This window comes from Sminthopsis crassicaudata, chromosome 1 (genome assembly GCF_048593235.1).
Source record: "Sminthopsis crassicaudata isolate SCR6 chromosome 1, ASM4859323v1, whole genome shotgun sequence".
NCBI lineage: Eukaryota > Metazoa > Chordata > Mammalia > Dasyuromorphia > Dasyuridae > Sminthopsis > Sminthopsis crassicaudata.
In genome coordinates, this window is record NC_133617.1 from 663,950,473 (window position 1) to 663,974,760 (window position 24,288).

At 39.2% G+C, this 24,288-nt stretch overlaps 2 protein-coding genes across 9 annotated transcripts in view; one reads left to right on the forward strand and one right to left on the reverse strand.

Moving 5' to 3' along the window:
• The window catches only part of LOC141566768 (tubulin delta chain-like), a 118,132-nt gene extending 96,726 nt beyond the window's left edge, over positions 1-21,406 (reverse strand). For 4 of the 6 annotated variants that reach the window (XM_074260448.1, XM_074311849.1, XM_074260204.1 and 1 more), the window contains exon 1: positions 20,261-21,054. The gene's annotated coding sequence lies outside the window, so the exon portion shown is untranslated. Of the gene's footprint in view, positions 1-19,940; positions 20,035-20,260; positions 21,055-21,243 lie in introns of those variants that run through there. The other 2 variants (XM_074311931.1, XM_074312005.1) reach the window with 2 other exon arrangements.
• A 125-nt stretch (positions 21,407-21,531) lies between these two features.
• SETD2 (SET domain containing 2, histone lysine methyltransferase) overlaps positions 21,532-24,288 on the forward strand; it is a 130,110-nt gene continuing 127,353 nt past the window's right edge. For 2 of the 3 annotated variants that reach the window (XR_012489244.1, XR_012489247.1), the window contains exon 1: positions 21,532-21,725. Coding sequence is in view for 1 of the 3 variants with exons in the window: in XM_074310238.1 (XP_074166339.1) it covers positions 21,652-21,725 (74 nt within the window). In the remaining 2 variants the exon portion in view is untranslated. The remainder of the gene's footprint in view (positions 21,726-24,288) is intronic. The other variant, XM_074310238.1, reaches the window with a different exon arrangement.

Here is a 24,288-nt window from a genome sequence, read left to right on the forward strand (position 1 = left end):
GGGATGCTCAAGGAGGTGAACTGCTCTGCACTGTCCGTCTAGGAGGGGAGTGTTCTAGAATCTGAAGTAGCCTGGGAGCGAGGAATTGTCTTTGGAGGCTAAGCTTTATTACCTGAATGGAGGAGAGGACTTCCTACTGAACTTGGGAGGAGCAAGAGAAACAAAATGTGCTTTTATAGTTTTCCACAAAGCCAGCCCCACCGTTACCAACTCTGCTAGATGTATTGGGGGAGAGTGCTGAGCCTGGAGTCCGGCAGGCCCGAGTTTAAATCCAGCCTCAGTCACTTACTAGCTGTGGGACTCAAGGACATCCCGTAATTACTGTTTGTTTCCTGAAAAGTAGAGATAAGAGCACTGTCCTCACAGGGTTGCCTAGGACTCAAATGAGATAACTGTAAAATGCTTAGCATAGTGCCTGTACATAGTGTACCATAAATGCTAGCTATTGTGTTGTATCTTGATTTATTTTGTTATACATTTCCCAATGACATTTTAATCTGATTCATTCAGCACTGTTGGAAGTGCATACAAACAGCATATTTGATAATATGTAGAGAGCTTGAAGAGAGAGGGAAAACTTGGAAGGTCAACTGAGAGAAACATGAGATTAAAATAAGAGGAACGGTTCACTACATGTGGCTTTGAAAGCTCAAATGAGTAGATAACATGACTTAGTCTTCTTGGCTGTATCCTCTAGTAGAATTAAACAGCATAGATATAGCAGCCAATGTAAATGAGGAGAAAAGGCAAAAAATTAGAGCAAAGTCCAAAAATACAGCCATGGGTAAGAACTGGGATTCAAAGTAGAAAAAGGAAATAGGCAAGCAATGTGCTCAGACCAGGGGTCACTGAGTAGGATTAGAATTGTCTACACGCCAATGCCACTGGAAAATGACTGCTAATCCCAAAATATAGATTGTGTTAGCCCTCATTTTATTTCATTTAGATTATATGTCAATTACATACTGATTACACATCAATTATGTGTAGAGATTGCAAAATAGGATAAAATACACAATTTAGCTAAGACATCTTCATGTCCTTTCCTCATTTCTTTGCGAAATTGGTGGGAAAAGGTCCACAGATGTGGAAAAGTTTTTTTTTTTTTTTCAGAATTATTTTTCTTTTGCTTTAAAAAAATCTTTGTTAAATATTGATAAGCAGCTTTGTTTGCAGTGGCAAAGAATTAGAAAGTAAGGAGATAGCCCTCAATTTGGGAATGGGTAAACAAATTATGTTTAAAAAATTTTTTTAGTTTTTTATTTTCATAATGCATTCTTGCAAACCTTATAATTTTTCCCTCTCCCTTAATCCCATACCCTCCCTTAGATAGCAAATAATACAATGTTAAACATGTACAATTCTTCTACATATATTTCCCCAATAATCATACTGCATAAGAAAAATCAGAACAAGGAAAAAAAAGAGAAGTAAAAGGCAAACAAACATCAACAAAAAAGGTGAACATACTATATTGTGATCCACACTCAGTCCCTATAGTTCTCTTTCTGGATGCATAGGGCTCTCCCTATCTCTATTGGAATTGGCCTGAATCACCTCATTGTTAAAAAAAAAAAAAAAAAAAAAAAGCCATGTCCAATGTGACAGAATTCTGATGAAATGATAGAATGCTTTCAGAGAAACATGGGAAGCTGTGTATGAACTGAAGCAGTATGATGTGAGAAGAACCAGGAGAACAATTTACATATGTCAACAAAAAACTTCTAATGCCTTAGAAACTATTCCTCAAGTCAACATCAAAATTTATTTAAAAAAAATTTTTTTTTGGTGAGGCAACCCTAGTTAAGTGACTTGTCCAGGGTCACATAGCTAGTACGAATTATGTGTCTGAGGCCAGATTTGAACGCAGGTCCTCCTGATTTCAGGGCCAATGTTCTATCCACTACAACATGCAACACTGCAACATCCACTGCCCCTAAAAAATAAATTTTAAAGAATGACATAGTAGCTAAAAGAATATAATAGCTTTTAACTGATATGGGTTTGCCTTTTCCTTCTATTAGTTGAATGGGTACTTGGAGATCCAAGTATTTATATGACCTTCTGAGTTTAGGAGATCCAGAAATTCCATCAGAGGTCCCATTAAGGGTCAGAACTGAATGGCAGCAGTGGTCACAGTGCTCATCCAAGTGATAGTAGCTGACAGCAGTAGGAACTCCTATCCTAGTTGTAGAAAGGTACACCAAGAATGAATAGATGTGGAGTGGTAGTTCCTAAGGATAAAAGCAGCTTCATGGTACATCACCCCTGGTGATAGGGCAAAGAGTCAGCGATCTTAAAATGACATGAGAACCAGAAACTGGAAACTACGTGGATGCCCATCAATTGGAGAATGGCTGAATAAATTGTGGTATATGAATATTATGGAATATTATTGTTTGTAAGAAATGACCAACAGGATGATTTCAGAAAGGCCTGGAGAGACTTACATGAACTGATGCTGAGCAAAGTGAATAGGACCAGGAGATCATTATGTACTTCAACAAGACTATATGCTGATCAATTCTGATGGATGTGGCCATTTTCAACAATGAGATGAACCAAATCAGTTCCAATAGAGCAGTAATGAACTGAACCAACTACACCCAGCAAAAGAATTCTGGAAGATGACTATGAACCACTACATAGAATTCCCAATCCCTCTATTTTTGTCCGCCTGCATTTTGGATTTCCTTCACAGGCTAGATGTACACTATTTCAAAGTCCGATTATTTTTGTACAGCAAAACAACTGTTTGGACATGTATACATGTATTGTATTTAATTTGTACTTTAACATATTGAACATGTATTGGTCAACCTGCCATCTGGGGGTGGGGGGAAGAAGGGGGAAAATTAGAACAAAAGTTTTGGCTTGTCAATATTGTAAAATTACCCATGTATACATCTGGTAAATAAAAATTATTTTTAAAAAAATGGCATGAGGCCCAAGAGTCATGCTGAGTATGTTAGCCCCAAAGATCTACTCCAAAAAGGAACTCCATGAAGGGAGGAAAGAACTCCCCAGCTGTGAATTACTCCTTTGTCACACATGTTTTCTACAAATGTGCCTCACTATCCCTGCAAATCAGGTTTGTGCTTACTATTCAATGAATATTGTCTATTGGGCAGAGAGTTTGGTCCTAGGTTTGGGTCAAATATTTTGTAACAACAGACCTTAGGATACTATTTTAATAAGTGCCTTTGCTCCAACTTAAGCTCAGTTGGCTGATTGTTACTAGGGAGCGTACCAGTGGGAACTCAGAAGCAAAATATTAGAAATACTGCCCCTTAGGATCAGCTCTAGAATCCTTAGTTATAGTCAATCTCCCTTTGGGAAGCCCAACCTGCCAGCGTAAGATAGAGATAGGGACTGAGTCCCAAAGGAGGTAAATTAGCACCATTATCACCACTACAATCATCATCTGTTATTATACCACCCACTCTCACTAGAACTAGGAAAACTGGGTGATGCTATTCTTAACATAGTTAAATTAATGAAACATATCACACTTTATTTACCTTAGCACAATTTTAAAATATTCTAAGATTAACACTGAAAAACACAACAATGCTGCCAGTTAAGAATTTTTTTTTTCTTTCTTTTTTTTTTTTTCTTAAGGGGCCTAATTTCTAAAGGCTTGCAGTTTGTCAGGGGGAAAAAAACAGCTAAGCCTTTATCTGGGCATTTTAAGTCTCAGTCTAGGAAGCCCATTTCTCCAATAATTGTTCAAAATATGCCCTTGGGTAAGTTCTAAATGAGGCACATGCAACAAGACACAAATTTTATTTGAAAGCTTTTTGCCTTATATCCCCAAAGGCTCATATCCAATTTGACAAGACTGAGGAACTAATTTATGTTCAAATCAAACTGAAAGAACCCAGTGAGCTAAATGTCAGAAAATGCCGAGCAACCAGTTTTTAAATAATTTACTGTTTGGGAGAGGAAGATGGAATGGTGATATGGGGGTTGGAAATTTTACTCAAGTGATATTGAGTTCAATTTCACAAGTATTTACTATGCCCACTTTGGGCATGGTACTGTGCTGGGTACTATCAATATGAAGGTTAGTTAGGAGTTTAAACCCGGCCCCTATCCATGGGGGCTGAAAGTTAACAAAGGTTCACATTTTATAAACCATAATGGGTTATGTAAATGGCTATAAAAATGTGAACTATTATTTAATAACCTTCATGAAATTACACTAGCCCTTCCTCCAGGAGCAGTCATGCTCATCAAATTGTCATCAGAATGGACAGTTGTAATGATCTGTGAAGTGATTCAGTGGAGCCTATGAAAACCACCTCTTCCTCACCAAGGGAGTTTCTTAGGAGAATTTCTGTACTGTCCCAGGGTGAAACTGAGTATAGTCCAATGTAGCACCTTCCACCATAGATACCCTCATGAGATTCTACTCAAGTGCAACCAAAGGAAAGGACCCCAGAAACAGACTGGAATGTTAATGTGGTCACTGCTCTCAGCTTTGCAAAGCCAGCATTTCAGGGGCTGTTTATTCCTTCTTAGGAACCCTGACTGCAAATTAGAGTATGCTGCCATCCAGTGAACAGTACAGCCTAAGTTATACTGTCTTTGAACTGCACATAGCCAGGCTTTAGCCATAAGGATGGGTTTCCTGGAAAAGATATTAGCACACTTTTCTAGTCATTATCGTGTATAACAACAGAACATTTAGGCAAGATAAATTTAGCAAAACCACAACTATGTGTACACTGACAATGAACATCTAAAAAATAAAATAAAAATGGGGAAGAAGGAAAAACAGGGACAACAGAGATAGAACTTAGGGCAGGCCTAGAAAGAAATACAGAACAAGAAGAAAGCATTTTGTTGGGTTTTTAAAAAATTATTTAGTATCTACTTTAGCTTTGCCCTGTTTGGAAAGATCTTTGCTTCATATTGGATGTTTAATTTGCTTGTTTTTGTGGGTGGCTATGAAATCTGAAATTTTTTTTCTGAATCATTTTTTTTAATTTTATTTTTTATTAATTTTTATAATTATAACATTTTCTTTGACAGTGCATATGCATAGGTATTTTTTTTTTTTTTTTACAATATTATCCCTTGTACTCCCTTCTGTTCCGAGTTTTTCACCTCTTTCCCTCCACCCCCTCCCCTAGATGGCAGGCATTCCCATATATATTAAATATCTTAGTATATCCTAGGTACAATATATATGGCAGAACTGAATTTTGTTGTTGTTGTTGCAAAGGAAGGATTGTATTCGCAAGGTAAAAATAATCTGGGAAGAGAAACAAAACAAAACAAAAAAAAGCTCACAGTTTACACTCATTTCCCAGTGTTCCTTTTCTGGATGTAGCTGATTCTGTCCATCATTGATCAATTGGAATTGGATTAGCTCTTCTCTATGTTGAAGATATCCACTTCCATCAGAATACATCCTCATACAGCATCATTGTTGAAGTGTATAATGATCCCCTAGTTCTGCTCGTTTCACTCAGCATCAGTTGATGTAAGTCTCTCCAAGCCTCTCTGTATTCCTCTTGTTGGTTATTTCTTACAGAACAATAATATTCCATAACCTTCATATACCATAATTTACCCAACCATTCTCCAATTGATGGACATCCATTCATTTTCCAGTTTCTAGCTACTATGAAAAGGGCTGCCACAAACATTTTGGCACATACAAGTCCCTTTCCCTTCTTTAGTATGAAATCTGAAATTTAAAACTAATTTGAATAGAACTTTTTGTTAAAACAGAGAAATTTTAATATTACTAAACATTACTTTTATTATTATTATTTTGCTGAGGCAATTGGGGTTAAGTGACTTGCCTAGGATCACACAACTAGGAAGTGTTAACTGTTTGAGGTCAAATTTGAACTCATGTCCTTCTGAATTCAGAACTGGTGCTCTATCCACTGTACCACCTAGTTGCCCCTAAACATTATTTTTAAAAAAAAGATAAAACCAAATCAAGCAAAGTATTTTTTTTTGTGAAATGTTTATTTTATTCTGTATATTAATTTCCCCTCTTATAAGTTTAGTCTATATATTAGTCTATTTTTCCATTAAGATTTTAGTCCATATTTTCATCTGTAGATTAATTTTTCCCTTTTAGAGTTCTAAAAAAGACATGACATAGAATGTTATAGTAGATAGAAATTTGTATGATAAGTGAGAAAAATGTTAGTCAAACAAAGTTTTAAAAGAAATAAAGACCCAAATGCAATTTATCTTTTTTAATCTTTAACAAAGATTTGTTATTTAATTTTGGTCATATGGATAGATACTTTTTCCCCCTAGATAATAAAAATTCCTCTTTCAACTAAGAGACAATCACTCCTCACTAACACAGCTCTTTGGAGCACAGGATTTGGAGAAAGAGACTTTGGTTTAAGTCCTGGCTCTGTTCTTTTTTTACCTGACTTTGGACAATTCATTTTATGTCTCTAGAACTGTTTCCTCATTTTTAAAACCAAGGAGTTGGATCTCATTGAGATCCTACTAATCTATAATTCTTTGATTATCTTATATCAGCTCTAACAAACTCATTTTTCTCTTCAAAACTTTGTTGCCATCACCAATTCTCTCCTTCCCTAAAGAGGGCACTTTCCTCCGAGCTATGATTGCCCATCTATGCTCTTGATATCATACAAAGAATTTTGAAAGCCTTAAGAACTTTGTTCAGCACGATGACCAACCAAGAAGACTTAGGATGAAACATGCTTCTTACCTCTGTCAGAGCTGATAGATTCAGAGTGCCCTCCCTCCCTCATTCTGTCTCTCTCATTACTTCCTCTCTCCTTTCAAAGTACTTTGTCTCTGTGTTATTGGGTTATTATATAAATTATTTTCCTATTTCTGTTTACTTAACTTCATAACCAATATTCTTCCCAGATTTCTCTGAAATTATCTCCATCATTTCTTACAACATAAGTATTCATTTACATTCATATACCATTACAAGTTTAGTCATTCCCCAATTGATGGGTACTCCTTCAGTTTCCAATTCTTTGCCAAAGCCTTCCCAACTCTAGACAAAATTCCCTTAATGCTTCTAATTTATCTAACTTCTCTCTCCCCTTGTAGCCAAACTTGTTGGAAAAGTAATTTATACTAGTGTTCAATAAAGGCAAGAATATAAAACAATAAGTAAGATAATCATCAAAAGCCATAGAGAAAATGTAGTACCAGCATGGTAAAAATCCTTTTTATGTTATAACAATGTTTGTTATATTATGGTTATGGTATAACATAATGTTATGTTATGGTAATGGTATAACATAATGTTATGTTATAACAATATTTTCAAAAATAAATTCTATTATCTTTTATTTTTTACATTAGCTAATTTTCCTACCATATCATTCCCCTAACTCCCTTCTAGAGAACTATCCCTTATAATAAAGAACAAAGTTTAGTAAAACTAATCACATATCAAATTGATTTGGGAACTCTTGAACTTGGGATCAGTCATTCATGAGGCATTCAGAATTATGACCATGTTTACTTTCTTTGCTAGAGGATAGCTGCTAGGATCATGTTATTTAAAGGATCCCTCCCCCTATAAGCAAAAGCTTGGTGTTTAGGAGGCAATGTCCTCAAGGACAATGTCCTCCTCTCATGCTACATATGCAAACACAGACCTCCCATACTCAAGAGTTTCTGCCAAAAGTCATTACTGCTGTTGTTTAGGGATGAGTCAAAGTTTCCTTTCCCACTTTTGTAGCACTCTGAAAGAAGCAAAGAAAAAAGGTGAAATTAATTTCTCAAGAGCAGAGTCAATAGTTGGGCCCATGGCTAATTTGTCCTTCAATCAATAGGAGTTCCCACTAATTGCTTTCATCTAGTAGCTATAATCTAATCAGGCTGATAGAGGAACTTAATCTGATCACTTCTAAGTAGGGTCCATAACATATATTGTTGAGTTGCAAGAAAAATTCCTTAGTTTAATCATGGACTCCTCTGATCTACCTTTTTTATATACTGACAAATTATAGAAGATAAAATAGATGGAGCTGATTATATAAATTTGTATTTTTACGTAACAAGAGAGAATTATATAATTCTATTAGAGTAAGATCCATTCTGAAATTGTTGATATGATGAAATGATGGTTTAGCACTTACACAGCACATCAAAATTTGCAGGGTTTTTTACACATATTTAATTTTATCCTCACAACAACTGGGAAGATGGGTGCTTTATTATCACCATTTTACAGAGGAAGAAATTAAGGCAGAGAGATCAAGTGACTTGTCCAAGGTCATGTAGCTACAGAGGAAGAAATTAAGGCAGAGAGATCAAGTGACTTGTCCAAGGTCATGTATCTAATTAAGTACCTGAAGCCAGAGTTGAACTTATCTTTTTAATTCCAGATCCAGCATTAGATTCTATTTTATCATCTATTCACTATCAAATGATATAAACAACCCCTCCCAACTTTTATGGCAATCTACAAAGGAAGTTATAAAATTCTTTATACTAATTAACCCTTACAACATATAGATATAATTGAAAGAAGAAAAAAAAGACCTGTTTATATAAAAATATTTAGCATTGCTTTATTTGTGATGAATCAACAGTGATGATGAGCTTTTTAACCATGGCAACAATGAAATATAAAAATGGCTTTTGATAATAGTGGCAAAGAGACAGAAAATAGGGCAGATGATGGTAAGAAGCACAATTTTCAGAATATTTGTAAACATTAACTCCAAACTGGAGTTGTTGTCCAATGACTGAATTGGTAGACGTAATTTTGGACTAAGTGATTCATATCAATCGTGAGCTATAAACAAAGCCAGAAGACAAAAGGAAACTTTAGCTAAATGCAAGGCTGACTCATAACTTCTCTTAAGAGAGGCAAATAAAAGGCTGGCAGAGCTGTTTTTATTGTTCATCCAAAGCCCAAAAAGAAACATTATTTCATGGTCCATTTGACCATGGACATAATTGTTGCTTATGGACAAACATCTGTTGCAGAGAATGAAGAGATAGAAAAATTCTATGAAGCAATTGATGAGTCACTCCAAATTAAATCAACAGTGATATAGTTTGATATTCTAGAACTTTATGGTAAAAGCAGGCATATTGTAAAATATAGAATGATAGAGTCCAAACACTTTAAAGCTACACAGAAGCTTTACACTTCTATGTAGAATCATAAAGTTAAAGCTATAAGGGGCCTTAGAAAGCTTAGAAAAAGATAGAAATAGGTTTATCTCCTAATTTTACAGAAAAGGAAACTGATGCCCAAATTCTGTGACTTGCCCAACATCACACAAGAAGATTTGAACCCAGGTTTTCCCGACTTCAAATCTCTTTTTATATATAAAATAGATCACACTGCCTTCACATTATTTCAATTTCATTTGAAATATTTTACTAAATATCACAAAAAATGAAATTGATTACACTGTAATGGAAATAATTTGATCTAAGAGTCATCTTGAATCCCTATATTGGTGCCAGACAGTTCAAACAACTGAGGGCTTAACTATAACTCAGAATTCTTAAATTAGAAAATCCACCAGTCTTGGTTTCTCCTGGGATTAGAAGGAACAAGTGTGCACAAATATAGTCAACAATGATTTTTGAGTTGTCAAACGCAATGACTCTTAATTTTCATCCTCTAATGACTGCAGCATTTGGCACTGTTGATATTTTCCTCTGGAAATTCTTTTTTCCCTTGGTAATGAGACATTTTGATGATTTCATATCTTAAAAGTTCAGAAGCCCAGAACCATGTCAGGATCACAAAATTCTATTACAGGTGAAATTCTCCCACAACCTGCTAATAATTTCAAAAAATTATTCCACTAATGTTAACCCTGCAATGGGATGGGTATATGAGAGCTAGCTAATTAGCAATGTTGATTCCCATTATATAGAAGGGGAGGTTAGTAAAAAACTAGTTTACCTCTTTTATCATCTCCAACTAATTCCCTTTATCCATTCACATCAGAAGGTTCCTGGACCAAAAGTAGATTCTAACATTTTACTAACTGAAGATGTTTATCCATTTAGAAGAGACCCAAAGACATCATAGGATAACATCTTGACTTTCGAGTGAATTGGATTTAAGTGAGGAAGAGTTGCACAAAGTTATCAGTCTCTCTTTTCCCAAGTCATCAAAGTCCAGTGGGAAGACAAAAGTCAGAATGTCTATGACTTGGGACTCGATGGGTGACTGGAATCTTGATGGCTGTTGGAGCAAATTGTTCTTTATCTGCCCATACCTCCAAGGAAGTTTTCAAAGGTTTGGGGATGCCTCCCCTTAACTGTCCACTGGATTACAGCCTGTTGAGAAGTCCTGGTTCAGCCTATCTGCTGAATTATTTGCCAGGGGTGTAGCCTCTGCATATGCTACAGCTTCCTGGAGTCACAGGTAAGAGCCGGGCAAGAGGTGGACACCTACAAGTGAATGAGCAGCCCTGAAAAGAGTTCAACAGGATTTGCTCCAGGAGTGCTAGTCCTCCCTGAAGAATTGTTAAGAGTGATAGATTTGGATTCCTAGGCTTGTTGGTGCCTGAAATGTTTCAGAGTCCAGAATTGGATTACAAATGAAGATTACATGCAGTTAAGGCAATACAATCAAGGCAGGATTCTGACAAGCGCCACATCTCCAGGAGGTGACAACCAGAAAACCAAGGGTGCTAGAAATCATATCATATGGAGATTGCTTAATGAAACTGGAAGAGAGACAAAAAGGGAAATAACACTTGCCTTGAAATATTTCAAGGGCTATCTTGTAGATGAGGAATAATTTTGTTCTTTTTGACTGCACCTTGGAAGGCAGACGTAGGAACAATGAATGGGTAGAAGTGAAAGATTTTAACTTGTAAGGAAAAAATTCCCAACAATGGAAAAACTGTCCCAAAGTAGAATAGGCTGCCTTGGGAAATAGTGAGTTCCCCTTTACTAAAGTTTTTCAAGCAGAGCCTAAATGACCCCTTATCATCTCAGGGATGATATAGAATTTCTAGTTAGGAATAGTGTCTAATTAGTGACCTCTGAGATCCCTTCAAACTTTTGAGACCTTCTACATAAACACTTCCCTGATCTTTTAGCCACTAGTGCCTCTCCCTCTGCCCCATCAAATTTACCCATTATTAATTTTCTATAACCTCGTAAATGCAATCTCTCCTAATAGACTTTTTTTACATTTGTCTTTGTATCTCTAAGTACCTAGTATCTAGCACACAGTAAAACACTTAATGTTTGTTAATTGACTCAGAAGAAACTAGGGATCGAAAACACTATTATTTAGACTTAAAATTTAACTTTAATCTTCATTGTAAAATAGGCTGATCTCTAGGGTCTCTCCCCATTCTGAAATCCTGACATTGTACTTTTTTCATTCTTCTCTTTCTCTTTTCTTCTGAAGTGCCCTGGGAAATTTATGACAACTGCTCACTTAAGACAGCAAAAAACATGTTCTCATCATGAACCTGAGGACTGGTTCTCAAGTCTCTGACTGCTTTTGTATTTCTTGCCCTAAATTCAGGAGATTGAATGTAAATGCTCATAGGAGATGGGCTATTCAATCTTATAGCTCAGGAATTAAAGGAGTTCTTGGGTTCTGCCCAAATATGACTGCTAAGAGAAGGATGAGCCCAAGTCATACCCTGACTTGTTAGAAGATATAGACTTTGAAGAAGTGAGTTAATCAGAAAATACAAAGCTGAGATGCTCAATCCTGTCAAGGGAAACTTCACACAAGCTATCAGCTTTTAGTCCTGGTCATACTGCCATTTGACCTCATCTTCCAATTCTCTTCACCTAAAAAAGTATCTCCAGATCAGATAACCAAGAAAAATATTCACCATTCCCACCACCACCCCTTTCTTCCCCACCCCATTTTCACAACCACTAGGAGAGAGCTAATCTATTCAGCTTTGGAATTCCCACCCAAGCTTAACTGTCTTGATTGGTGAATATAGATGTAATTAATTCATTATACATACTCAAAATCACCAGATTGGACTAGGTGTATGTCTCTTATGGCTATGCATCTTAGTTATTTTTGTCATTGTCCTATTCTGGGAACCTTAATAAAATCACTACTATATAACCATTGTTTAAGAACAAAGCATGGCAAAGCATGCCAAATTGACTATTCTATGTGCCAACTCATTATCCTTGTCTTTCTACTCATTCTCTTGTACCATTATTTCTCTCTCTGTCTCTGTGTATATATATATATATATATACATATATATATATATATATATACACACATATGTATATATATATACATATACATATAAATATGTATGTTAACTCCTATTAGAATATAAGCACTTGGAGGGTAACATTTTAATTTTGTATCTTTATCACATCTCTTAAAAAACCAAATCAAATCTCCAAAAACAAAACAACACAAAAAAAACCTCTCACTTGATGTACCCATCACTGGTATATTATTCTATATCTCTCTTTCCTTTTATTAATAATTCAAGATCATCTATAATTAATGTTTTTAACTTCCTTTTCTTGCACTCTTAAATTCCTTGAGGGATAGGGTGTGTTCAGGAAAGATTAGTACCTCTGGGGTAAGAGCTCTCAAGTCCCTTTCCCGGGGTCCCAGCTCCCAGCTCCCCAGCTCCCAGCTCCCAGCTTCCAGCTTCCCCGGCCCACCCTTTCCAGCACTGGTTGCACACTTCCACATATTTATTTCCGTGGCCTCACCAGTTGTGGTAGGGAAAGTTGAAAATACTCTTTTGCTCCTCACTGCCAGCTCCATATTCTCCATCTGCCCCTTCATTTACTAACCAGTCCTTTTAATTTCATTCAATTCATATTACCCAATCAAGATTATAGTAGCTGTTGCCTCCTGACCTCTGAGACATCCTCCTTTCCTCTTCCTCAGCTCCTGCCCTTTTAGAAGGGAAACAGAATATACACAGATGAGGACATGGCCTCCCAATTCCTCAATTTACTCATTTTTCAATATCTTATTCCCCTAAGCTATTACAGCTTACACAGAAAAAATAATCTGATCTTGCCATTACTTCACAAGTATTCCACTTCCATGTTCATGAACTCTGAAATCCTTTGATTAAAAACATATGGTTATCCTCTCTCTCCCTGTGCCTTATAACCCCAAACCCCCAGCTATGCTCTTGATCCTTATGACATACACTGCCTTCACCCTCCCAGTTCTTTCTGAAGCTATTACCCTTGAAATGGATTTTACCATCCTCCTTTCCCAATCCCTAATCCTTACCAGTTTAAACTGGACACTGTCCTTTTATTGGCCCCTTATTCTAGCAAAGATGTTGCTTTGTCAAGGACAAGAGAGTTTACTTTGCCAAATCTCAGCCTTAAAATGATCCCATCTACTGCTGCCTTTGCTCTTTTATTCATGATATTTCCTGAAGCTAGGGAAAAATTATGAAACTGGACCAATTGGATTCACTACAAATTTATATTAATACTCTCAACTAAGCCCTCAGTAAGGCAAGGCAACAATTTGCAACCCCCTAAAGCAGGGGATAGTAAAGCACTATCTCACTCACAACAATGGTTTTTCTAAATCTTTTTACCCATCCCCAACTCCTCCATTACTCTTTTTCTAATTAAGAACACCGTTTCATATTTCACTAAAAAAATTTGAGAATATTCACTAAGTTCCATTTCCTCCCTACCCCAACTCATATCCTTCAGATGCCTTTTACCCCTTCTTTTCTTTCATCTCTGGATCACAAGAACATATGGCCCATTTCCTGACAAGATAAACCCCTCAATCTGCACAAGGGATCCCGTTCCAGCCTATTTCTGTGTTGCAGATTGTTTCCTCTATCAACCTCTTTCATTTATATTTAATCTTTAAACATGTTCTCTTCTATTCTCTAAAAACTCCTAGATCAATCCATCCTCAATATCTATTAGATCTCTTTTCCCATTTATTGCTAAATTCAAATTCATCTACAATTGATGCCCTAACTTCCTTTTCTCTTGCTCTCTCAGCTTTCTGCAGTCTGACTTCCATTTTATATCAGTCTATTAGAATTGCTCTCTTCAAAGTTACTAATGATCTCTTCACCGGGAAATCTAGTGTACTTTTCTTAATCTTCAGCCTTCTTCACTTCTGCAGCCTCTAATATCACTCTCTCTAGATTTTCATAATTCTTTCTTCTGATTCTCCTTTACCCATGTTACTGCTGCTTTTCAGTCTCTTTTTGTTAAATCTTCACCCAGGTCATAATCCTTGCCCTTTTCTTCTCCCTCTATACTAGATATCTCCAAGTGGCAATCTTGGTAGACCTCTTATATTTGAATATGTACAAAGTTAAACTTATCTTTCCCCATCACCTTCCCTTTCTTCCTAACTTCACTATTACTGTGCAAGTCACTACCTTTCTCACAGTCATCCAGGCTAGAAAGCTCCAAGTCATCCTCAACTCCTTTCTCTTACCCCCCCCCCCCATCCAATTGATTTGCCAATCCATGTCATTTCTACCCTTGTAAGATCTCTCATTTATGTCTCCTGTTCTTCTCTGACACTCATCCCCCTAGTCCTCCTAACTATACTTGGACTGCTACAATAATATGCTAGTTGGTTTCCCTGCCATGATTCTTTCCCCACTTTAATCCATCTCATGCTCTTATCAAAATCATTTTCCTAAATTGAAAGTCACAGTCAACTACTGTGGCTCCCCATTATCTACAACATCAAATATCAAATTATTTGGCTTTTAAAGCCCTTCATAACCTGCCTATTTCCTACCTTCTCAGTCTTTTATTACCTGTCCCATACTCTGTGACCTAATGATCTAGCCCAATATCATGTCCTCTTGCTGTATTTCACTGATGTCCCATTTTGTGACTCAAGGTATTTTCAATGATATCTCTCTAGAAAGAGGAGACTGGAATTCTCTCATTTTTATTACCTAGCTTTCTTCGAGTCTTAGCTGAAGTCCCACTTTCAATAAGAACCTACTGCTAATATTGTAAGATAATAAGCTGTGGGATGTATTCTGATGGAAGTGGATATATTTTTTTGATTGATCAATTGATCAATGATGGACAGAATCAGCAACACCCAGAGAAGGAACACTGGGAAATGAGTGTAAACTGTTTGCATTTTGTTGTTTTCCTTCCCAGGTTATTTTTTTCTGAATCCAATTCTTCCTTTGCAACAACAAATTCGGTTCTGCACATATATATTGTATCTAGGATATACTATAACATATTTAATATGTATGGGAATGCCTGCCATCTAGGGGAGGGGGTGGAGGAAAGAAGGGGAAAATTCGGAACAGAAGGGAGTGCAAGGGATAATGTTAAAAAAAAGAAAATTACCTATGCATATGTACTGTCAAAAATGTTATAATTGTTATAATTATAAAATTAATATAAATAAAAAATAAAAAAGATAAGCTGTGGATGGCTTAGCTATTCTCAGCAACATGATACAAGACAACTTTGAAGGACTTATGAAAAATGCTATCATCCCCTCAGAACTAATGGTGTCTGAATATAAGTTAAATCATACTTTTAAACTTTATTTTTCTTGAGTTTTGACTGATTCCTTTTACAATATGACTAATATTTAAATGTCCTACATGACTACAAATGTATAACCTGTGTCAAATTGCTTGCCTTCTCAATGAGGGAGTTGGGAAGGAAAGGAGAGAATTTGGAACTTGGGAAGGAAAGGAGAGAATTTGGAACTCAAAATCTTTTTATATCTAATTGGGGGAAAATAAAATACCAATTTTTTTTAAAAAGTACCCTTTGGTGGTCTTCCTTGATCTTGGTGCTCTAATTTTTGTTTTTTAATTATTTTTAGTAGTAGTTTATTTTTCCAAATACATGTCAAGATAATTTTCAGCACTCATTTTTGTAAAACTTTGTGTTCCACATTTTCCTCCTTCACTCTTACCTTCCTCCTCCCCAAGACAGAAATCTGATACAAATTAAATATATGCAATTCTTTTAAACATATGTCCATTCTTGTGTTGTGCAAGAAAAAATCAGATCAAAAGAGAAAAGCCATGAGGGAAAAAAAAAAAGCAAACAACAAAAGGTGAAAATACATTTTGATCCACATTCAGTCTCCATAGTTCTCTCTAGATGCAATTATCATTTTTCATCCCAAGTCTATCAGAATTACCTTGAATCTGTATTTTTTTTTCAAGCTTATTTACAAAACATATGCATGGGCAAAGTCTGTCCCTAAGGGCTAGCCCTTAATTCACCCTAAGTATAGAATTACAATCACCTTCATCACAGATAATATCTACCAATCACCATCAAGAAGAAAGGTTTAAGTAGACATTGAAGGGTTTGTGGAAAGATTATTGGATTTCTATTCAGAAGATGAGATGGCGACAACTTTTTAAATCTAACATACTTTCATCTTTTAAAAAAAAGTGAATCACTGTATTGCTGAAGCTGAAAAAGAGCCAAGTCTACCACACTTAATCATCACATAACCTTAACTGTGTACAATGTTCCCTTGGTTCTGCTTGCTTTACTCAGCATCAGGCCATGAAGTCTTTCCAGGATTTTCTGAAATCTGCTTATCATTCTAAAAATTTTTATTAAAGCTTTTTATTTACAAAACATATCCATAAGTAATTTTTCAACATTGACCCTTGCAAAACTTTCTGTTCCAAATTTTTCTCTCCCCCCACCCCCTCCTTAGATGGCAGGAATACATATTTCTTATATATTTTTAGCTTTTTATTTTCAAAATTATCTGCATAGTTTTCAACATTCACCTTGTAAACTTGTGTTCAAATTTTTTCTCCCTCACTTCCTTCTATCCTCTCCCTTAGATAGCAAGTAATCCAATATCTGTTAAACATGTCCAATTCTTCTATATATTATTTCCACATTTATCATGCTGCACAAGAAAAATCTGACCAAGAAGGGAAAAAAATAAGCACACAAAAAAGGTGAAAAAACATTGTGATCTACATTCAGTCCCCAAAGTCTTCTCTCCATCCAAAATGTATTGGAATTGGCCTGAATCACCCCTCTCTTTTCAACAGTCCATCACAGTTGATCACACAATCTTGTTGCTGTGTACAATGTTCTCTTAGTTCTACTCCACTTAGCATAAGTCTATGTAAGTCTCCCCAGGCCTCTCTATAATCATCCTGCTGATCGTTTCTTATAGACCAGTAATTTTCCATTAACATTCATATACCATAATTTACCCAACCATTCTCCAATTGATTGGCATCCATTCATTTTCCAGTTTCTAGCCACTATGAAAAGGGCTGTTACATTTTTTACACATGTGGGTCTTTTTCCTTAATGATCCCTTTGGGATATAAGCCCAGTAGAAACACTGTTGGATCAAAGGATATGCACAGTTTGACAGCCCTTTGGGCATAGATGGAGCAGTATTACATTCACATACCATAACTTATTCAGCCTTTCCCCAACTGATGGGCATCCACTCAAATTCTAGGTCCTTGCAATTACAAAAAGCGTGGCTATAAACATTTTTAGTGCTCCAGTTTTTGGAGGGCTGTATTTCCAGTCTCAGTATGGTGCTTGGCAGGTGCTTAAGAAATGCTTAATTTGACTTGACATGGCCACTGCCCTTAAGAAGCTCACTATCTAGCAAATATATATAAAACATGCAGAAATAAGCATGTTGCAAATAAAGCCTTAAAAAGTATATTAGAGATGTTCCATTGAAATGCTATTTGTAGGGTAATGGCTAATAATGGGAGATGTTCAGATGGTGACCTTGAGATGGCATTTATGTCAACTTTTGTTGAAAAGAGCCAAGTCCATCACAGTTGATCATTGCATAATCTTGTTATCATGTACAAATAAAAAGGAAAAGAGGTGACATTTTAGGCATAGGGATACTATGAACAAGAGCATGAAGGTGAGAAAGGGCAGTGTGTTTGAGGAATCTAGTTTGATTGCTGCCTAGAGATCCTGAAAAGATTAGGGAAAAAAACGGAAAGGTGAGGTGCAGTCATAGTGGGGGGGGTCCTCAAATGGCAGATAAAGGAGCTGAATTTTACTTGATAGGTAATAGCAAAGGACTGGAAACTTTCAAGCAGATCAAAGGACCATTTTGGAGGATGGAGGTAGGAGTATAAATTAGGCTATTGCAGTAGCAGCAGGTAACTGAGGTTGTACTACAGGGTTTTGGTGGAAGTAAAATCAGTGTGGAGGTTCGCTGAGGGTGAGCACTTCAAACATACCTCAGTCTTCCACAATCAGCCTGATGGCAGGACACTACCAATTTGTTCCTAAACTTATTACACATCTCCAAAGACTGTTGCTGATATTCCCTATCATGTTCTACCTTTCTCAAGGATGGTCCATCCCTTATTTTTGCATGACTACATGACTACGTATTGCCCTCTGTACAGATGAATTCCTGAGAATATGATTTGAACAAGCCAAAACTCTCTTCCTCAGCCATCATGCCCCACCCATCCTCCAGTGGCCTGATTCTACTTTTCCTTACTCTTCTACTATGACCTCTATCACACTTGTTCAATTGTTTTAATTAATTACCCTTTGTGGTATCATTCTCCATGGAAATTACTTTGTACATATTATGAACTTATATATGTACATCTTGTTCTCCCTACATCACTCCTACTCCTAAAAGAGGTTTTCTTGAAGGCAGGGGATTTTTTGGGGGGAGGGCATCCCAAATACTCACTGCAGTGCTAGTATAGTCATTGCTCAGTTGTGTCCAATTCTTTGTGACCCCTTTGAGCTTTTCTTGGCAAAGATACTACAATGTTTTGCCATTTCCTTCTCCAGATCATTTTATTGTGAGAAAACGGAGGCAGACAGCATAAAGTAACTTAGCCAATTGAACTGAGGAAGCTTCCTATTCCAGGATTCCAGGAACAGCACTCTATCTACTTTGCCACCTAGCTGCTCAACCTCTGCCTAGTATAGAGCATTTTAAAGTCAGTTGGGACAGTTCAGAGTTAAAATCTGCAAGACTTAGAAGAGATTTGGTGAGAAGTGTGGCAACATTTATATTAAATTTGAATGTTTAGGTCTCTCAATTAACAAATGGGAAAATCAGAAAAAGCACTTCAGGAGGAAAGCTAAGTGTTCTGTTCAGGTTGAGGTGCAAGTGTGACATTCAGATGGCAATGTCTTGAAGGCAGCCACAGATAAAGGTTTGGAGTTCTAGAAAACAGGCCCTGACATTTGGCCTGCATCTGCAAAGAGGTTAGAGCTGAAATCATAAAAGCAAATGTGACAGCTAAAGGAGTTTTTTTTTTTTTTAAGGGGGGGGCACTGAGAAAAGAGATGTGAATATTAGAAATAGCATGCTTCCCCAAGATACTAGAACTGCTGTTTTGAAAATGTACCTTATTCCATAAATGGGACATAAAATATTGATACTGAATAAAGTAAACTGCCAACTTCAACATTTAATGGCAATGAAAATGTTCAGATTCATCATAAAGGTTCTATTTCCCTCCCCCACATTTTACTGATTAATTTGATGGCAAACTAATCTATTTAGTTTCATTTCATTATCTTTGGCACTTTTTTTTTTATAATAGCTTTTTAATTTTGCAAAACACACATATTCACCCTTGCAAAACCTTATATTCCAAAATTTTCTCCTCTCCCCTAGAAAGCAAGTAATCCAATAGAGGTTAAAATGTGACACATAATCTTGACTAACCCTCTCCCCCCTCTCCATATTATTACTTATGAGGGAAAAAAAGCATTACTTTAAATGTTAAAATTATCAAGGGCCAAAAAGCAAAAGTTAACAGGATTAAACTAGCTCTTGAAATGTTATTGGTTTTATTTTACTAATGAAGCAACCTCTGGCCCCTTAAGTAATTCTAGTTAATGTTACCTTGTCTTTTTTAATATCTACCTCACAAGACTATATTGAAAAAAGCACTTTGTACAGCACTATATGAACAGGAGCTAATATCACATCCCTGGGAGACAACGGTTAATGACCCTTCCTAGGAAATTACCTCCTTCGCCTGCAGGAGAATTCAAGAAATCCTTTTTAGTTTACTACAGTACAGCTCAGAATTCTCGGGGTCAGGAAATCCTAGAGATAGGGGACTGAGGAAAGATCAAGCAAAGACAGAGACAGGAGGAAAATTCAACTCCAAGAAGATATCTAACAACACAATGAAAGCAAGGCCTAGTGAGTGGAGACATATTTGGGGTAATTTTGGGTAATTTAAAAAGCGTGACATTCAGGCCTAAAGCCTTCCTTTCCGACTTCTCCTCCTCGATGCGGGGCCCGGATTCAAATCATAACCACAACCCTTTCCAACTGCCTGACCTTTGGCAGGAGACGTCATCTGCCCAGGCCTGAGCCCCGACGCCCGGACTAGGGCTCCAAGGGCTCGGGGTGCCTTCCGGTTCTGAGTCTCCGAGCACTTGACTTGTCCAGTCCCAAGGCCAGTTAAAAAAGACAGCAGTTAAGGAGGATCCCAGAACACTTAGATTCTTGCCAACTTCTGCGCTTCCCCTGATTTCTGAAACTCGAGTTTTTCTTGGAGAGAAAACAAGGCAGCAGCTCGAGGAAAGGGGGGCCGCAGTGACGGACTTATGGCCTTAGCGCACTTGCCGCCCCTCCTCCCTAGGCGGGAGGGGCGGAGGGGGAAAGGCAGAGGGTAGGAAAAAAAGAAAAAAGGGAGTGAGGCCGGCCACCGCCTACGGAGGGGACAGGGGTGTCCAGAGAACACACCAGACACAACAAAGTGTTACATCGGAGCGACTGACCGACCTCACCCGGGACCCTCAACAGCCGTTCCAGTTCCCCGCACGTCGCGATTTCCCTCCCTCCCCCCACCCCCCGCACGAGGCTGCAGACGCTCTCGGGTGCAGGGGCCTTTCAGGGTGGGAATCGAGGGGACGGTGGGGTGAAAGGGAAGGGTGAAATCAGATGGGGAGAAAGAGGAAAGGGAAGCAAGCTGGGGGCGGGAGAAAGGAGGGATATAGGAAGTGTGAGGAAGGGAAGAGGGAAAGGAGAAGGCGAAAAAGAAGGGGGAGGAGTGGGAAGAGAAGGAAAAAGGGGGACGGAGGAAGAAGAGGAAGAGAAGGAAGCAGTGACAAGAGATGGGCGGGGATATAGCCTCGAGAGGGCGCCGCAGCTATAGCAGGCTCCCAGAGGCCGAAAGACCGGGACGCGTCCCCGGCGGGGGGCGGGGTCGAGGGGGAGGCACAAGTGCTGCTGGGAACGAGCGCGCTGGGATTGGCTGCGCCGCCGACAGGGGGCGGCGAAGAGCGGCCGGGACTGCACCAGGCATTGGGAGAACCCACCTGGAGCTCGGCCGGGGGTGGGCGACGGAGGTGGTGCTAGGGAGGCACCGTGGCCTGAGCGGCGCCCCGCCCCAGGGCCTAGCCGCTTCTCGCGGCCCACCCAACGGGAGGGGCTCCCCCAAGTTGTGGTCTCAGTCTCCCATGAGGTCTGAGTGTGTTTCTCTTTAAGGGCCGGGGGGGGGGGGGGCGGGGGAAGGAGACGGCCGCGGCGCCTGCGAGGGGGGCGGGGTGGCTGCGTGTGTGAGCGTCTCTGCCGACGCTGCTGCCGCCGCCGCCGCCGCCGCCGCCGGAGAAGCCGCCTCCTCTCCTCCCCCTTCCCCTGCTTCCCCCTCCCGCCCCCCTCCCCCGTGTCTCCCCTGCCTTCGGGGAGGGGGTTTGGGCCGCCGCCGCCGCTTCCAGCTCTTTCAGATGAAGCAGCAGCAGCCGCTGCCGCCGCCACCGAAGATGGGGGATTTCTATGACCCTGAACACCCCACCCCTGAGTGAGTATCTCTATGCTCTCGCCGTCGCCGTTATCCGCCTCAGACGCGGACCGGGCGGCGGGGGGGTGGGGTGGAGTGGTACGTCCGGGCCTAGGGTCGGGTGAGGCCTTCCCCGGGCCGGACAAGCCGGGGCTCGGACGAAGGGTGGGGGAAGTGAGCGCTCCCAGTGACTGGGCGCCAGCAGGGCGCGGGCCCGCTTCTCCTCAGTGGAGCTGGCTGTGCGGCGGCGGCGAGAGTAACGGGGCCTGGGAGGCCGCCGAGCGCGCTCACGGCGGGGGGGCGAGGGTGGGGTGCTGAGCCCCAGGCCTGCGGGGGCTGCGTCGCGCAGCGCGGCGTTAGCCGAACCGGCTGTGAGGGGGATGAGTTGGGAGACAGGGCCCCGGAGAGGTCGCGCGAGCAGTTGGAGGTGCGCGCGGCGGTTTGCCGCTGCGGGGGGCTGGGGGAGGGGAAGGGCAGGGCGGTGGGCGCCTCGCGCCGGGGCTCGTGTGGGGTGGTGCGGGAGCAGTTGGAAGCCGCAGGAAAGGTTAGAGGAGAGGGGGGGGGAAGGGTAGCGGGCACTTTCTTCGGGCTCTGAAGCCCGTCCTGGCCCCTGGGCCGAGAAGAGTCTGAGCTGGCGACTCTATTCCTTCTCTTCCTCCCCTTCTTCCGCTGGATCCCCACCCCCCACCTCCATCTCCTCTGTCTGCCTCCTTCCAAGGTGTCTGGTCCATCAGGCCTCCCCTCTGGCGGCGTCGGAAGAGGAGACGCAGGAAAGAGCTAGGCCGCAAAGCCCCGGACTCGGTTTGAGTCTGAGGCCGGAGGGTGGCTCCTTCAGCCAAGGTGTTTTAGCTGCCTGCAGGAATCACTTCACTTAGTGGATTGTGTTGGGGGCCCCACCTTCACCTGCTCCCTGTTCCCTCCTGGGGCCATGTCTCATCCATGGTTAGTTTGTTTTGGTTGTTGTTTTTTTTCCCCCCGACCTTATATCGCATTTCTGCAACTGTACTGGTCATAAAAATCTTGTACCACTAGACTTGAGATGTCACTGAGTTTGTTTTGCTGATTAGAAACGAAGCATAGTACAGCGTTACTGTGCATTTTGGGGAGTTTTACAGGCTTTCCTTTTCTAAATATACACCTGTTAACCTTTCTCCTGGAGGAACTTTGTTCTTAACTTGGGAGAAGAGACACCGTTGAATATTAAACGATAGTCAGAAAATTGAAAGACAGCTTTGTTCCAAGTTGTATAATCAGTGTACTATGCTCACTACCGACCTGATATAGGTGTTCCCTTCCCCCCAGTTAATTCTTTATTTCTTAAGAATACTCTTAAGGCAATTGAAAGTGTTGTCTTTTCTACTTTGAAATCCTCCTTAGGACATACTACTCATTTTTTAAAAAGAGGTTGTTTATGCTCCTGTCCTAACTTTAGAAGTATATAGAATCAACTTCAAAGTGTTAAGTGTTTCAGTTATCACTGGTAAGATTATACTAATTTGAAATTTTTCTACTGTTACAACAATTTTTCAACAATTCAAAAATTAAGTGATCACTATGTTCAAAGTAATTTGTGAGATCCTGGGGATATAGGTAGACTGAAAGGATATTTTTGGCCCTAGAAAAGCTTACATAATTGTTTGAGGGATAAAGTGAACTCAAGTAAATTCAAAGTAATTTTTAAAAAAGGAAAGTGTGTTAAAGAAGGGTTCTTCCACAGGAAATCAAGGAAGACTTCACATAGGAAATTGCAGCTGATCTTTCTTATGATTTTAATCTGTCCTTAAAGGTGTAAGTGGTGAGGGAGTGCACACAACAGATGGATGGTATGTAATGTAAAGGGTGGGATAATTATCAAGCTAATTTGTTATGGTCAGTACTTGGAAGGGGAATAGGGATGGGTGCTGTAATAGAAAACAGTATTGAAAAGGTAAGTAGGAACCAGATTGTAAAGACATTTTAAGTACTAAATTGTGTAGTTTGTATTTTATCTTAGGGGTTAAAGGGACCCCCTTTGAGCTTTTTATTTATCTTTTAATCTTACTACCAAACCTTACAATATTTTTTTCAATCATCTAATAACCTGATGACCCTTCTGATTACAATAGGAAAAGAAACTGATGATGTCAAAGGCATCTTCCTGAGATCAGAGAAGTCAATGCCACTTAAAAATTCCAGTGGCTCCCTATTGCCTTTAGGAATAAAATATAAGTTCTAAAACTAAACAGTTTTTAAGATCTTTCACAGTCTGACATTAGTTCCATTTTTTTAGCTTATTGAATTGTATGCTGAACTTGGGATCTGGAAGACCTGAGTCCAAGGACTCTGGCTAAATCACTTAGCCTTTCTCATCTTCAGTTTTCTTATCTCTGAAAGGAATGTAAAAACAGTAACTCCCCCTTTCCACCTTAGAGCATTTTTATGAAGAATAAGAAAATGTGTACAGACATCACTTATTTGCATAAATGCATGCTAGCTATTATTGAATCAAGAAGCATATGTTAAGCATCTTATGTCAGGCACTTTGCTAAGCTTTGGTAGTAACAAAAACAGGTCACAACAGTGCTAGTTCTTAAGGTTCACATGT